This window comes from Panicum virgatum, chromosome 4N (genome assembly GCF_016808335.1).
Source record: "Panicum virgatum strain AP13 chromosome 4N, P.virgatum_v5, whole genome shotgun sequence".
NCBI classification, from domain to species: domain Eukaryota; kingdom Viridiplantae; phylum Streptophyta; class Magnoliopsida; order Poales; family Poaceae; genus Panicum; species Panicum virgatum.
Window position 1 is genome coordinate 21411189 of NC_053148.1, and position 17332 is coordinate 21428520.

At 48.0% G+C, this 17332-nt stretch overlaps 1 protein-coding gene and 1 non-coding gene across 2 annotated transcripts; one reads left to right on the top strand and one right to left on the bottom strand.

Moving 5' to 3' along the window:
- Window positions 1-1466: 1466 nt before the first annotated feature.
- LOC120669612 (putative U-box domain-containing protein 42) lies at window positions 1467-9367 on the top strand. Its single transcript, XM_039949408.1, has 4 exons — window positions 1467-1811; window positions 2548-3651; window positions 3796-4105; window positions 7492-9367. The coding sequence occupies exons 1-4, from the start codon at window positions 1806-1808 to the stop codon at window positions 9144-9146; spliced, it is 3075 nt and encodes a 1024-aa protein (XP_039805342.1). The 5' UTR covers window positions 1467-1805; the 3' UTR covers window positions 9147-9367.
- A 3735-nt stretch (window positions 9368-13102) lies between these two features.
- Window positions 13103-13174, bottom strand: TRNAM-CAU. Its single transcript has one exon. It is a non-coding gene; the product is annotated as a tRNA-Met (tRNA).
- Between the last annotated feature and the right edge of the window lie 4158 nt (window positions 13175-17332).

Sequence of the window (17332 nt, forward strand, 5' to 3'; positions counted from 1 at the left end):
ACAACAGCCACGCAACAAGCTCCACACATAACTAAGGGCAAAATCACCATTTTGATTCAAAAAAGGGGTAGAAACGCTTTTGCCCCTATACTATATAGCAAGAATGGATTAAATGGTACAGTTAGGCTGGCATCTTTAGAGCAAATAAAGCACATAATGAGGTTGCATTCCGCCGATTGTGGGCAGTGGCATGTATATGGGCACATCAATGCCGGCATGCCTTCATGACGAGGGAAAAAGTAGGAGAGCAAAACAACAAACGTAATATCCAAGTGACAACTCAAATGACTACTTCGCTGCCATAATTTTTTCTCATGTAGCCTTTCCTTCAACATCCATCATGCCTTTGGGTTCAATCAAAAGAGATAAAAGAACAAATGTTTCGAATTTGACCTTTTCTTGGAATTTCCTAATTCCCATGAGGACATACACTTACTAGTAGTAACTAAGCACGCACATTCATTAGTTAATCCACTTAGTAGTAGTAATCTGTCCATGCATTCCACGAAAGATTAGGGCGTCTGTAATGATTAGTTATTTGACTAGCTAGATCTAATGTGGCAATAAAAAGTAGGAGAGAGTAGTTACTAGTGACGAGCAAATAGCTGATCTATTTCACATAGTCTAAGAAAATGTGAGAGGAGTGGGTGTGTCTAATACTATAAAATAATTTTTTCTTTACTCTCCCACCTCCACATCAGCTAATCAAATAGCTAGTACTAACTATTACCATTGCGGACGCGAAAACATTCGCAGCGAGCCAGCCAGCCAGCGGGAGAATCTAGAACCGCCTTTTTCTGATTTCCGAAACCTCGCACGTGAACCTACTCAAGGTTGTGTTCACTTTCAAAATTTCTCGATCCAAACTTCACTATTCACCTATCATATCAAATCTTTTACCTCATGTATGGAGCATTAAATGTAGATAAATAAAAAAACTAATTGCATAGTTTTGATGTACACGACGAGACGAATCTTTTGAGCCTAGTTAGGTCATGATAGGACAATAATTACCACAAACAAACGAAAAGTGATACAGTGTCCGATGTGACCCTTTTTACCACCATTTTACGGATCTAAACACACCCCTAGTCTCAAGCCTCCTATAGGCCTCCTGCCATTGATTGTCTCCTAACGATTTGCATTAATGAACCGTTGGAGTATATACATAACCTCAAAAACAGCTTCGCCATCAACTCCGCTTTACCTAAACTTGCCGTGAAATCCACCCATGAGCTGCTGAGCAGCTGAGCTCGGAACGCCAGGGCCAGACCGAGCGCGTTGAGAGCGTGCGTTGCAAGCGAGCGAGCGTTGGCGTGGTCGCTCATCCTCATCCGCGGCGCCTGTAACAAAAAGGTCAACATCTTTGTACCGTCCCCACGGGGGAGTGATGTGGTGCTGCCGGTAAACAAGTGCGTGGACTGGGTTATTAGAAAAAGGGTGCGCCTTTTGCCAATCTCTAAACAGGAGGGAGGGACGGGACGGGACGGGACGGGACGGTGAGCTTGCCTGGACTCGGTCTGCGGGCCGCGCGGTCTCCCACCATTATCCCTCGCGCGCATCTCACCGGTCTCCGCCCTTTCTACCTCGGCTGTCCCGTTGCGTGCGGTGCTGTTCTTGGGCGGCGAGGGCCGAGGGCGCCATGCCTGGCTGAGCGGGGTGTGGGTGGCTGCGAGCTGGAGGGGAGAATGCTCCCCGGCCACTAATACTAGCAGCCTCCGCCGCCGTCAGCTCATCAGGGGGAGGGGGTTGCCGGAGGGGGAGGGGGAGGGGAAGAATCCCAGTTCCTTCAAGTTCTTGGTTGGATGCAGGTATGTGCTGCTGTGCTGCCGCCTACCTGCTTGCTTATTCAGACGCAATCCGTTGTGATTTCAGTGACTAGCAGGGTCTCATGAAAATTAGATGAGTTTTGGCCTTTTGGGGGGTGTGATTTCCAAATATAGCAGTTCTTGCCGCTGTTTTTCCCGCTCCTACTGTGCTTTCGAGGGACGGTGCCGTGTGAGCTTGGTCCGCGAAGTGAGCAGCTCTTTTTGCAATCCAGAAATTTTAGGAAGGCCTCGACTGGTTTGGAAGGTGTTGGCGGCAGAAGAACATGTCAAAAATTGCAATCCAAGAATGTATAGAGCTGTTTTTGTCGTCTTCTCCCACAATCTTTTGTTTTTGGTGTTCCTTCCGGGACCATGAGAATTGAAAAGTTTGGTTTACCTCCCATCTCCCAGTCTTGTAGCAGCTAATGTACAAACTGGTCTGCCATAGTTTTTGCAGTGAACACTATTAGGCTGGTTGTTCAAGGCAACCAATCTGTATCAGCTGGGAATTTGGGGAAAGTGGCCAGCCCTGTATTATACTATTCCCCAATTGTTTAGAATCCATCCCTATCATCTTAAGATTGCAGAATTGTACTTTTCTAGCGAACAAAGTTGGTAGGTTTCTTCTTTACGACTTTCTAGTCTGAACTCTGAACTATCTTTTCCCATACCAAAACTAAAGTTTATCTTTGCTTGGATACGTCTGCTTGGGTGAAACTCACACTTTCCCTCTGTTCAGCGAAGCGAAGCGCAGGCTAGGAAGGCATCCCTCGCCGAGTTTGTGCTAGCAGCCATCTCTGAGCTCATGTCGTCAGCGGCAGTGGTTGATGCTGACCAGGAGAACTTCATGGACGTGGGCAGCCACCTCCATGCGGCAGTCCCAGGCACGATGGATCTGCAGAAGGCGCAGAATTTGCCGACCAACACGCTGCACATAATGGAGTATCTGGCTGCCAATGTGGACCTCGCCAAGGACCTCGTCGCAAGGTGCAGCGCCGTGGCGCAGCGGCTCATGGATGACGACCTCCTGGGCATAACCAAGGACCTGGACAATGTCATAAAGAATATAAGCAATGAACTCAACAGGATACCTGTGTCAACATTTGCAAGCAGCAGGTTTGCAGAACCAGCGGTCAGTGGACACCTTCAGGTTGTCAGGGATCGGCATGATCTATATGATCAGCGTTCCTGTGATGGCTACTCAGACGGTGATATGTCAATGGTAGTGGCCATGGAGAGGCCCAGAAAAAGAACACTGCACAATAGTGACATGCCAAGATTGGTAGACTTCCTGCAGGGGATGTACCAGGAGTCGCATGAGTTTGGTGGTCAATCATTCAGTTCGCTCCCCGAAGTCGCAGAATATGTCGAGCCATTATATGATTCATTCTTCTGTCCGCTGACGAACAAGGTCATGATTGATCCAGTGACGACAGAGAGTGGCATGACTTATGATAAGAGAGCCATTGAGGATTACTTTGACAAGTTTACAGATGGCTCTGAACCTGTAATATGTCCTGTTACAAAGATGGCAATGCAGAGCAAGACACTAAGGTGCAATGTTCCACTGAAGAGCACGATTGCGGAATGGATTACAAGGAATGAAGCGACACGTGTCAGGATTGCACGTACCGCACTCTCTATGGCAACCACAGAGGCAATGGTGCTCGAGGCCATACATGAGCTGAAGGTGCTGGCCAGGCTGAGGAGAAAGAACAGGGATCAGATGCACAAGATTGGCATCACCAAGTTCCTAGCACGGCTTCTGGACCACAAGGATGGACTTATCCGATGTGACTCCCTGGACCTCCTCTGCCTTTTGGTTGAGGATGATGCAGGAAAGGTGTGTCTGAGATATTTCAACCTTTGTATCTTTTGATCTTTTCCTCAATCATTGCAAATCGTTATGCCATCGTTGTACTGAAACAGATGCAAAAGTGCAGTTTCAACTCCTAATTTGACTCAAATTTGTTTTCATGACATACAGGAAATCATAGCAAAAACCAGAGCTGTTTCAAGGACTATAAAGCTGCTTTCTAGCAGTAGCACTGATGAAAGGCATGCGGCTATCTCTTTCTTAGTGGAGCTTTCGAAATCAGAGTTACTGTTGGAGAACATTGGATCAACTGCTGGAAGCATACTGATTCTCACCACAATGAAGTTCAACAGCTCAGATGATCCTGTCGCTGCTGAGAAGGCTGGAGAGGTCCTAAAGAACCTAGAGAAATGCCCAAAGAATATCAAGTACATGGCCGAAAGTGGCTACTTGGATCCTTTGCAAAGGCACCTAGTTGAAGGTAAGATTTAGCCTGTCTAGAGGGAGGGAAAATTATTTTCTTTTGTGTGTTAAGCTAACATATGCTACTAGTTCGTGAAATGCCTGTCAAAACCATGGATACTTCAATTCAGTACATAAGTTTTCTTTAATTTGCATCACCTTTCTGAAAACTTACCATTTGAGTACAGTGGGAGTCTTTCCTTTGGATGTTTGAAGTTTGAATTAATGCGTGAACAAAGTTGTGCAGATTATTTTGATATGTTGCAAAATTACGACATCTTTCTTTTGTGACTGTTCACACATTCTGTTGGCTTTTGCTACGGTACACCAATTACCTCATAGGAGGTAAGAATTCAAATAAATCTAAACCGTTGATTATTAGGAGAGATGAAAATAATGAACTAACGAAAAAATAGAAACAAACCGGATATTCTAATTAACACCATCCTTGTCCGTGGATTTAGCACGGACCTGCATGCATGTGTGCATGTATACATGCATGATAAAATCTAACTCCCCCATTTATAGTTAGGATTATTGCTAGTTTGTTACATGTTGATAGCTGCGTAGTATGAGTAGGAAAATTAGTTACTCGCCTCGATCGTGCATGGGACAAGCCAACGTTCATATATATGCATGCAGCCGCGCGCCATGGAAATTTAGCCGAGATTTTATTTATTTATTTTGCAAGTTTACACATGCCACGTTAGATCATGTTACGGAAATTATAGCAGGTTAGGGTTACATATATATTTTTTCAAAGATATCACGTGTATAGAAGGTTAGGAAAATTTCCATGGCACATTGATCACGTCTTAATCCCTCCCATATGCATGTTACGTCTGGTATGTATTCATGTCATATTTCAAAAATAAAACGTTGCACATGTCAGGATCCTACACGTGTGCATGTAAGGATCTATCAGTTAGGCATTATTAATGTACGCATCCACGTTTTGGCTAATTGCAAAATATTTTGACTAGCTAATAGATCTAATTGCAAGATATTTTGACTCACATGAGAATTATAGATCCTTTTTTACTTGATACATTCAACCTGATACGTGATAAAGCACCCCTTGGTGTTAGAGTATAATAGTCAAGGGTAGTATAGTCTTTTCCTCTATTCTAGGGTTTGGGGTGTCTCATGTATATATATGCCCAGAGAGCCTCTCTATCAATACAAGCATACACAGTTCAGTTCTCCTCTTCTCCTCCATTCCTAACATGGTAACAGAGCTCCTGGTCTAGATCCGCTCCGCCACCCTCGTCCCCGCTGTGCCGTCCCCGGGAGGATGGATTCTTCCCTCCCGGGGGCAGCAATCCTCCAGCCCCAAACCCATTTTTTTTTCCTTGTCCTTGCGTCGTAGCAGCAGCAGCTTGTCAGCAGCCCGTCCTCTCGTCCAGCAGCAAGTCGCCGTCCACCTCTTCTCATCCGACTGCCGGCGCGTGCCTCCTCCGCTGGGCCTCGATTCTTCGTCATCCCCGGGCGCAGATCGAGCGCCACCGGGACTCGATTTGGTTTTCCCGGCCGTCTTCGTCTCCGCCCGTCGCGGATTTGTCGTCCCCTTGGCCGTCTGTCCGCGCGCCCGTCGCGGGCCTCCATCCGCAGGCCCGTCCGCCCGCCGCGGACGTCGATGCGGCCGCCCGCCCGTCCGCCGTCGCGCCGCCAGTCGTGGCCGTCCGTCTCGGTCCGTCCCCTCCACCGCCGCCCGTCGCGGCCTCCCCGCGGGAGCGGCCCGCCACCCGTTGCGGCTCGTCCTCGCCGCCTGTCGCGGCTCCTTGCCGCGCCATACGCGCGGCTTGTTGCGACTGTCTGCCGGCCGTCCGCCGCTCCGTCCCATCCACCGTCCGCCCGTGGGGGAGGAGCAGCGCCCGTCGCGGATCCGGCTGCTGGAGGCGGCCGCCTGTCCGCGCTGTCCGTGTCCCCGTCGTGCCTCCCTCCACCGTCGCAGCAGCAGCACGTCTTCCCATGGATCCGTCCGCTCCCCTGCTCTGCATCGTCCGTCCGCCCGCGTGCGAGCTTCGGCCGAGCTGTTGGCCCTCGATCTGCTGCAGCCATGAGCCATTTCCTAGCGGTGATATTTTCCCTCCTCTGCTCGTCTCTTCTCTTCCAATCAATCACATCCTTTGCTGTAGCTTCGTGCTGCTTATTTGGGAGAGAACAGAGGAATGGATTATCTGTCATCTTTGCTACTGCTTTGCTCTCATGTGGCCTCTAATTTCAGTAGCTGTGGTTCAAGCTTCTTGTTTCCTTGGCCTGCCTCTCATGGTTATGCGGTTGCAATATGCTCCAATTTCTTGCTTGGGCTGTGCCGTCATCTTCAAGTAGCTTGTTATCTTGTGCAATCAGTGATCTTCCACATGTCATGGCTAACTGCTGCTTCATCATCACCATATTTTGTCGCTGCTGCTGTCTGTTTGCTAGTATCAACTATATTATGTCATATTTCCATCCATGTCCATCCATATCATCTGCTAGTAGTTTTGCTTGCTGCTTAAATTATTTTGCCATTTCATATCCTATCTGCCTGCTGCTGCTAGTGTCTACTATATCAAGTCATTTTCGTTTGTCTCATCTTCTAGCAGTATCAATCCAAGTCCACATATATTTCTCCAGTTCGTCAAAGCCAAGCCGTGCGTGTCCACTAATTCATTGTCAGATCAGTCAATCTTTTTTTTATGGTTAGCTAAGTCCCATCGATTTAGCTATTCTCATCATCATCATTGTGGTGCGACAATGCCCTCTTGGTCCCTTTCGGAGCCGTCTTGCTCCACGTCATGATCAATGGCCGTCTATTTGTCGTCATCACCTTCCTGTCTCGCCACTTGCCGTCTTGCAGTGGTGCTTTCTACCTTTGGCTGGTTTGACACATCTCACTATTATTGTCAAGTTCAATTCTCCAAAGCAAGGCTCGTGTTTGAGGAGTCGACGTACTGGTTTGTGAAGACTCGAGGTATTTGCTCAAGTACTGGTTTGTGAAGGCAATACCCTCTTGTGGAGGAGCTCATCTACATGACATGTTCAAGAGTTGCACGCTTCAACGACATCTTTGATTTTGGACTTTGGATGTATCTTTTTCTTTTTGTTGAGTCTAGTGCTTAGTATCAACTCTCCAAATGCAACGTCATTGCATTCACGTTGCATTTGAGAGGGGGTGTTAGAGTATAATAGTCAAGGGTAGTATAGTCTTTTCCTCTATTCTAGGGTTTAGGGTGTGTCTCATGTATATATATGCCCAAAGAGCCTCTCTATCAATACAAGCATACACAGTTCAGTTCTCCTCTTCTCCTCCATTCCTAACACTTGGAACCTGTTTTTTCATAGGAATCTTATGGAAAATTATTATCTTCTTGCGAATCACACCTTGACATTGCCATGAGCTGACATGAACTTACTAAACAGGGTCAGAAGATGTGCAGATGGAAATGGTGAGCTACCTCGGGGAGCTCATTCAGAAGCAGGAGATGACCATCAACATTGCCGGGAGCGCATCAGAGATCCTCATCAAGATGGTGCGCAGCGGCAATAACGCAATTCGCAAGGCAGCGCTGGACGTCCTGGTCCAGATCTCCTCCCACAACCCCAACGGCAAGACACTTGTGGATGCAGGTGCTGTCCCGGTCATGGTCGAGGAGCTCTTCATCCGAAAGATTGATGATGAACCCATGGGCTCTAAAACGGAGGCTGCCGCCATCCTAGCCAACATTGTTGAGTCAGGCTTGGATCCTGAGGCCATCGTCGTCAACAAGGAAGGCCACGTCATCACGTCCAAGTACTCGGTGTACAACTTTGCTCACATGCTCAAGTGCTCCATGCCTGACACCCTCAACCTCAGCATTGTGCGTGTGCTGCTCGCCCTCACCACGCTCCCCAAGCCTCTCACCACGGTGGTCTCGGTCATGAAGGAGCAGGACAGCAGCCAGACTGTGATTCAGCTCATGGGCTCGCTCTCGGAGTCGCTTGGCATAGCTGCAACGAGGCTGCTCATCGCGTTGTCCCCGCTGATGGGGCATACCATTGCCGAGAAGCTCTGCAAGGCCCCGGGGCAGCCAGGTAAGCTTGTCAAGAGCATCGGACTTCACGGCCGTATCACCGAGCGGCACGCCATGTCAGCAACACTCCTGGCGAAGCTGCCGTACCAGCACATTGCTCTGAATCTGGCGTTGCTCAACCGTGGCGCCGTGACGACCGTGCTGGCCAAGATAGACGAGATGCAGCGCGGTGAAACGAGGGCAAGCCGCTACGCCAAGGCGTACATGGAGGGCCTCGTGGGTGTGCTTGTTCGGCTAACAACGACACTGTATGACCCGGACGTGCTCCTTGCGGCCATGGATCACAACCTCACATCGGTGCTCACTGACCTCCTTGTGCGGTCGGCGGGAAGCGACGAGGTGCAGCGGCTCGCCGCGGTCGGCCTGGAGAACCTCAGCAGCCAGTCGCCTAACCTCTCTCAGCCCCTGACCGAGGAGCCACGGCCGAAGAAGAAGAACATCCTCCGGCGCCTGCGTGAGGCGCACGCTGGGCGGGTGCACGACAACCGGAGGCCGCCGGCACACAGCCGGGTGTGCCCGGTGCACCGCGGCGTGTGCTCCCCGTCCACCACGTTCTGCCTGGTGGAGGCGGGCGCGGTGGAGGGCCTCCTGTGCGTCCTGGAGAGCAACGAGAACGGCCGCGTGGTGGAGGCCGCCCTCGGCGCGCTCTGCACGCTCATGGACGACGCGGTGGACGTGACGAGCGGCGTGGCTGTGCTCGCGGAGCACGACGCGGCGCGGCACGTGCTGCGGGCGCTGCGGCAGCACCGCGAGGGCGGGCGGTGCGGGAGCGGCGGCGGTGGCGGGATGGTGGCGCGGAGGTGCTTCTGGGCGGTGGAGAGGTTCCTGGCGCACGGCGGCGAGCAGTGCGTGAGGGAGGTGACCAGCGACCGGGCGCTGCCGAGCCTGCTCGTGAGCGCCTTCCACAAGGGGGACGCCGCCACCAAGCAGGTGGCCGAGAGTGTGCTCCGGTGCCTCCACCGCATGCCGGACTACTCCGCCACCTACGAATCCGTCGAACTGTAACAAACACTTCGATGCGCGCACTTGTGCATCTCTTCTTCTAGCCTCCTTTTCTTCGAGCTTTTCTTGTCTTTCTTTGGCTTGTGTGTAACATGGGTTGATACATTGTTTGGTGTACCTAAAGGAAAATAGAAAAGGTAAAAAACTGGAGATGCGATGTTCATGTAATGTAAGTATAACTACAGGTTATAGCAAGGGAAGATAAGTCTTTTGGTTATTGGAGATGCATTGTTTGTCTGTATGCCTATCACTTGAGGAAGTGTGCTCAGTAGATTTTGGTCAATGGTTTTACAAGCCTCTCTGGATAATTGATGTTCTGATGCCGCTAATTGGAGCCTTTGCTTCCAAATTAAAAGAACAGTACACATTACATCAGTGGAAATGTGGAATCCTGTAGTGTAGATTGAGAAATGAGAAACCATTGTGCCAGCATTTCTGTTTGGGCCTTGATAGTGGTCGGGGCCCAAAACCAACTCCTAGCAAATGGCTTCAAAATGAGCATAGTTCCCATGGTATCGATCTTCTTTTCTTTTGTTAGACAACAGGAGAAAATAGCAAGAGAATGAAATTTATTTGATGACTTCTCCATCTAGCTAAGAAGGAAGGTGATGTTTGGTTGAGATCTAACCCAAAATTTTCGTTTATACTCTTACATGTCATATATTTAGGAATGGCAGTAGCATATTCTGTCAGTGATTGGTTTGATATGTAAGAAAAAAGTTCAATTTACTCCTTTCAAGTATGTTCAAAATCTGAATAACCCACTAAACTATAACTTGATTCAATTTACCCATAAACTATGCCATTTAGTTCGTTTTACACCATAATATAATTTATCTTTTTCATTTCTCCATACACAAGTTGAATTTTATTTTCAAATTTTGTAGGATAGTAGTGGACATCACGATGCATATTAACAAAAAATTCTATAATTTTTCCTCTTTAGTTTTCATATAATTTTAAACTCTAATTATTAATTTATTATTAAATATCTAACCTATCAAAGAATGATAAAAAATTGTAATGTATTTTTCTAACATGTGTTATGATGTGTGCTATCATCTCATAACATTTCAACTTAAAACTCCACCTCTGTATGGAGAAATGGAAAAGACAAATTGTATTAGGCGATAATTTTTTTAAGAGTCAACGTGGGGAGAGTATCCCCACCTGATTCATTTCATTGTGACCCCTAATGGCCCGCAAGATAATCAAGGTTTTACACCATTTGCCTAGCATTAGGCGAATTGTAGCATAACCACATATAACAATACATCCTAGCTCAAGGACTTAAATGTGGCATAACCACATATCAAACAACTGCAACTTACGATATTAGACATCGAGTTTGGAAGCGAAGAGCCTGCAAAACTTTATGTATGGAGATGGGAACCTCCCTGCGCACCGGACGGAATGCTTTCACTACACATCAGTCATCACCTCGAGCACTGATCAAGTGTAGAAGGGGTAGAATCACAGCAACGATGCCTCCAAGGAGGTGAACGGCGCCAAGTACGTCATCGTCGTCGAGGCCGGCTTGACTCCAGAAAGGCTTTTGCCAGCAACTCCACTGACCATGTACCTCATTGCTTAATCCCTCAGCGGCTCAGGGGTTGCATCGAGGCACACCACCACCGTTGCCACGTCCTGGCCGCACCCTACTGTTTGAATCCTTAGTGATCCACACGAGCAACAAAGTGCAGTGTCTTGAGTTGTAGCCATGGCATTACCCCGGGTACAGAGCAGCGTTCCATGGTCAAGCATGGTCACCCTTGTGCTGTCAAGGGTTCACGAAGACCAACAGTGTTATGACGTCGCCCCATGGCTGCCTCACCAAAGGTTATCAACGCACCGGTTGCACGCGGCAGCCGCATAGCTACACTGGCCACCCCCTCCGACCAAGCAACACATGGGGCCGTCAACGGCCACCCCCGTCGAGGCAGTGCCGACCACCGCGACCTACCACCCGTAGCCGTTGCACATGGGCAGCCATGGCAGTTTAGGTCTGGCTCCACTGACAGAGTTGAGCGGGGTGCCGAGCAAACCAGAGCTGCCTGTCTGCACCCCCCCCCCCCCCGCCCCCCGCCGCCCCCACGCCAGTGGCTCAGAAGGGGCCAAATCTGGCCGCCAGCGACCAACAGGGTCCAGCGGCGGAGCTAGGGGGATGCTGGGGGTGCTCCAGCCCCCCTACCTCTATACAACCCATGGAGCCCCCCTAAAGCCCCTCCTACAAATTTCAACCATGAATCAAGAGGAGAAGGTGGAAAATGAGGAAGAAGAGAAGAAAAAGAGAGAGAAGGAAGAAGAAGAGGAAGATGAGCCCCCCTAAGTCCAAATTCTAGATTCACCACTGACCGGATCGGCTCCATCGGTGCAGAGTGGGGCAGTCGGCTAGCACCCCACCTAGCCGCCGTCTTTGAGAGACGCTAGATCTGACCAGGAAGGGGTCGGATCTGCCCGCCCAGCCATTGTGGCGTTGAGTTTGGGGAAGGGCAACTCGGGGGAGAGGTGGATGCATGGATGGAGGCCTCGCCGTCGCCGTTGCCGTCCCGCGCCCGCGTGGGCTTCCGGTGGCGTTCTCTCATAGTCGAGGTGGATGGACGGGAAGGGGAGAAGCTTTCGGGAGGTGGCGACGGGCCGCCCCAGGGGCGAGTGAGCGGAAAGGGAGTGGACCCCTGCATTTGGCGGTAATTTGAACCAAATAATATAGTTTGAGGAGTAAAATGAACCAAATGATAGTTTAGGGGGCCATCAGGACTTTGGCTATAGATGAGAGGAGTAATATAGACTTTTTCCAAAGTGTAAAGACTAAACCGATTTTAACAAAGCTGCGAGCCTAAAATTAGGTGCTTATATGTTGCAAAGATCCTGAGCGGATTACACTTTTTTATTTCAGAAATCCTGACGACATGAACGACAGTAAACCCGGGCTAGCTTTTGTCGAAGTTGTGCTCCAGTCTTCCGGCTCTGGCAAGAAGCTCACATCGCCAGGACTTCTGAGCTAGCATCAGAAGTCCTGGCGAATTTTAATAGGAGTGTCATAGAAGTGTCATAAATATTAAATTTGCTAATATATACTAATAGTATGAGGAGAGAGTAGAGAGGAATGTCATAAAATATGAGGGGAGTATCATGATGATGACACTCCACTGACGCAGTTCTCAAGTTTCCAATTTTAATAACTATGTCGATGATACTCTATGTGATACTGGGCTAAATACCTGGTTCTTTTGCAGCGCGGCGCTGTGCGCGGGGAGGACCGAAGCTCTGCCTCTCGACGGCAGGATGCTCTGCGGAGGAGGGGAGAGAAAGGAGAGCGACGGCGGAGCCCCCGCGAGGCCGACACCTGAAAGCTAGGCGAGGGCGACGACGTCACGCGCCGAATGCCCCAGGTTCGGTCCAATCACGGCGACAAGCCGACAACCCCCGCCCGGGCCGGAATAATTGAGCCGACAGCCGAGCCAGCGACCCAAGCGAAGGGGCACACGGCCACAGGTCCCTGCGCGTGGGTCCCTTTCTGCTCGTGCAAGACGGGCGATTCGCTCCCGCCGCCGCTGGGTCACTGGGTGGTGTCGCCCTCGGGACGACGCGACGCGGTACGGAGATTCATCAGGCAGGCAGGCAGGCAGGCAGGCAGAGGGGTATGGCGACGGCGAGGAGACGGGCCATGGCGTGATGGTCGACCACTACCCGCCTCGTCGTTCTTTAGGGCCGGCCTTTCGCCATCACCAGGAGATGAGCGAGGCAGCGCGTCGCCATTAGCTCCGCTGATGATAATGGTGTTTTTGGTCTTTCGAGAGAAGAAAAAAAAAGATGATGGTCGTGTTTTTGTTTTGTGTTTATATACGTGAGGAGGCACGACAGCGAGAGAATCTTTTTTACCAAAGGCAGCGCTGGTTGTGCTGGGTAGTATAAACGCAAAACAAAAACAAGAGAAAAAGGGAAAAAAATGAAGTTCATATCAGAGCCAGGTTTCGATCCTGGGACCTGTGGGTTATGGGCCCACCACGCTTCCGCTGCGCCACTCTGATGCTCGTGCCAGTTTTCAGAATGTTACCGTTCATATACGGATCCGTCCGCCATGAAACGGGAGGGACGGCCGCGTCCACCCAGCGCGGTCTCGACACGCGCCCCCTCCGTGGCAGGCAGACGGCGGCCCATTCGGTTCCCTCCTCTAGTTCTCGACGAGTGATGTCAGACAATAAGCGGCCGGCCGGATCGGAGTGCGCACGCGTGAGCACGGGCCCCGCCCATGCACGACGCGCCGGCGCCGCCATGATTTCCTAGCTTCGTCGTCGTGGTGCGCGGCCGACCCAGCGGCGGCGGGCCGGGGAACGTGGGGGCTTCAACCACGGCGACTCTCTCTGGCGGCTGCCCGGCCGTGTTCGGCGGCATCTCTGATGAAACCAGGCGTATCCCGGCCGGTGAAGGGCACCTGTCGATCGGAGGCGTTCGGTTTGTCAGCTTCCGACGACAGGCAGATCGATATCCTCATGGTGCCGGGACGCGATTTAGACGCGGTGAAGAGATCACTGCCCACTACTACTCTGCGTGCCATCATTCGGATCGATGAGGGTCTGTCCAAGTCCTAGCTGCATTATTTTGTTGAGGTTTGTGGTAATATAAGGACCAGCTAGCTAGCTAGCACGAGTGAAATTTTAAAAAACTAAACTAAATAAAATTCATTGAGAGTCTGAAACAAACAAACAAACAAAAAAACAGATATATATTAAGTACTCCGTCAGCAGACCCATGAGCAGTGTAAGCATGTGCCTACTAGCAAGCTCACATCGCCAGACGCGCGCGCGCTCGCGGTTAGTTGCGGATGAGGAACACGGTTCCCAACTGCAGATCGTGGTGCATATATGATATATATTCTTTTTTTTTTTGAAATCTGCCAGGAGCTCTGGCGCATCTTGTAAGAAGGAGTGGAGCACCCGCGCCCGGCCGGCGTCGAACGCGGGTGGGCTTGCCCATCGGGGTGGGCAAATTTAACCGAAACCGAAGAACCAAACCGAAAGAACCGGAACCGAAACCGAAATAACCGGAACCGAAAAATTCGGTTCCTTGTTCGGTTCCAGATATTGAAGAACCGAAATAACCGAAAAAAATTCGGTTCCTACCCTCGAGTAACCGAATTAACCGAAAGAACCGAATTACATAAACTTTGTATTTTGTAAGAGTATATTTAGTTTACATGTGATGTATCATACTTCAATTGCCATGTATTTCTCTTACTATATTGTTATTGTTCTCTTCTCAATTATTATTCTCTAAAGTGGAGGAAGTATTGTCAAAATTTACTATAGAACATGTATATTTTTCTTGTTATCTTAGCTTTCGGTAAAAAAATTCGGTTAGTTCGGTTAGAACCGAAACCGAACCGAAATAACCGAGAACCGAAATACTCGGTTCCTGAAATTTCTTGGAACCGATCGGTTCCTATTTTCTAGGAACCGAATTTCTTCGAAAACCGAGGAACCGAACTGAACCGAACCGAAGAACCGAATGCCCACCCCTACTTGCCCAGCCCCAGCTGAGCTAACCAACCGAGCCCCAGCTCGGTCCCGATATATATTCTCCTTATCCAAATTAAAGGGAGGGGAAATTAAAATAAAAAGAAAAGGAGAACATTCGAGAGCTTGCTTGTGGCCATGAACGACCACCGTACTAACTGGCTTTTCACCTGCACCTTCTCGATCGCAAATATAAGGGCTTATTGGAATATAAGTGCTTTTTAGCCTAATTATTCAATAATTCAATGGAAAAGAATTAAAGCCCACTGCTAAAGCTAGAAAGTCATGATGATGTTAATACCATATTGGTAATTGAGGAGAGTGACGACTGGTTTGTAAATAGTGATTAAAATAGAGAATTGATGACTAGTTTGTAAATAGTGATTAAAATAGAGAATTGATGACTGGTTAATGGTGCAAATTGATGGATATTGTTACACCTAGAGGTGTCCAGGTTCATCCCCACTTCCTCTTGGATCAACTATAAAAAGGAGATCAACCTCCTCTCATTCCAACACAACTCTCAAGCAATCTCAGGTATTTCTGCTTAGGAGACCTCTCCCTTCTCTCTCAGCTGTTTTCGGCATGTCCATTGCTAGCACTGCGCGCATAGTACTGGCAAAAGTAGGCCTTCAGAACCTCTGCACATTGAAGATCCTCCTCAGGATAGCAGGCAATCGGATTTTTGGGAAGCGTCTTCACGCGACTGCTCACTTGCTCCTCGAACGACTACGTCCTCTACTTTTTGGTGGCCAAATGTCTACGTCATCTACTTTCTGGTGGCCGAACGTCTACATCCCTCTATATCCTGGTGGTTGTATCTGTGTTCCTCAAGTGAACATCAAGATCGTCTCAACTAAGCTACTTTCCGACGGCCATCTGCGCTGCAATGACTAAGTTCGGCTACATCGAATAGCCTTGATCGACACAATGTCCAGTCAAGGTAACGACGCACCCAATGTCTCCGGCACCTGTCCCGTGTCCATGTACATTCTAAAACAACTCATATATGTCCAGTCATATATTGTTAATGTTTATTAGTGCGAATAACATAAACACTAGCACATATTTTATCCTTGCAAAATCACTCATTTATGTCACGAAATTGCTATATAATAATATTTGAAATTAAAATATACAAAAATTGCCCATATTTATAACAGAGCTCACCGGCCGGGATTGGAATACGACTACAAAAACGTTAATTTGTCCCGGTTGGGAAACCCCTGTTGTCCCGGTTTCCCAACCGGGAACGCCAGTCCGGGACAAAAGGGGTGCCCTTTTGTCCCGGGTCTGGCAACCGGGACAAAAGAGGACCTTTTGTCCCGGTTGGTAACACCAACCGGACAAAAAGTGCTGCCAGCGCCCACGTGGCTGGCACACCCTTTTGTCCCGGTTGGTGTTACAACCGGGACAAAAGATCCCCTTTTTTCATGTTTTCCTTTTCTCAATTCTTTTTCTATTTCAATTATACTCTTGCATTTCAATTAAACTTATGTATTGGAATTCAGTGTGTATGATCTCCACTAATATATACATATATATATAGTTACTTATATAATATTTGTCCTAGATAGTTTTCATATATAAATTAATTCACTTATATATATACACACACACACATATCTATACATGTGAATTCCTTTACATATGAAAACGTCTAGGACCAATATTATATAAATATATATATACACATATATATTATTGGAGTGCTTATATATATAATACATACATACTCCATCATATTTGCATAGGTATATTCATTCTTAATTACATAGTAGAATTCGCCTTTTGAAAATTTAATACATACATACTCATAAATAGAAATTTAATACATACACACACATATATTTTTACATAGGTATATTCGTTCTTAATTACATATATACGCGTATATTGTTATATTTGCTGTGATTGTCAATATTAGATATTCCATCATAGTAGAATTCGCCTTTTGGATCGAGGACTTGCTCAACAATAAATCCGGAGAATAGTTCTTGAATCGCCATAATCTTTTCCTCCGGTATGAGTTTATCGCGCATCTCCTCGACCTATGGAAAAAGGGAATAATTAATTTTGACTAATTAAAATACGAGTTCAAATATTAACAAGTTTTTTACTTACTTCCTCCTCCCAATCTGTCCAGCCCTTTGGAGGACCTACCAGACCATGGATGTTCTCGCATACATATTATGCGCACAATACAGTGCCTTGTTTCTGCCTCATACTTTTTAAGAGAGAAGAAATTATCAGGTATTTACATGAATATATAATAAAACTAATGAATCGTGCAACGAATCATCCAAGTGCGTACCGCAAAATCTGTCTTTATCTTCAATTCCTTGTCAAATTTGACTGGATGATTTTTAGCGAATTCTTTCCAAATCCTGTGCATGATTAGAACAATTATAGTCAAGTAACAAAGTGATTCAAATTATCAGTCATCGACGGAGTAGTGGTAGAATTACTTTTTCATCATGTTAAGAAGATTTTCGTATTGTTCTGGAGGTCTCCTTAATGAGTCCATAACCATGAGTAGGCTCTTCTCGGGAATTATGACAATTAGGACCCAGTGTTCACTGCAAGATTATACGGAGGCAGTTCTTGGTAGTTAAGGTTTAAACAATTCGATTATAGAATAGAAAGAGTTAGATGGAAGGAATCACTCACGCA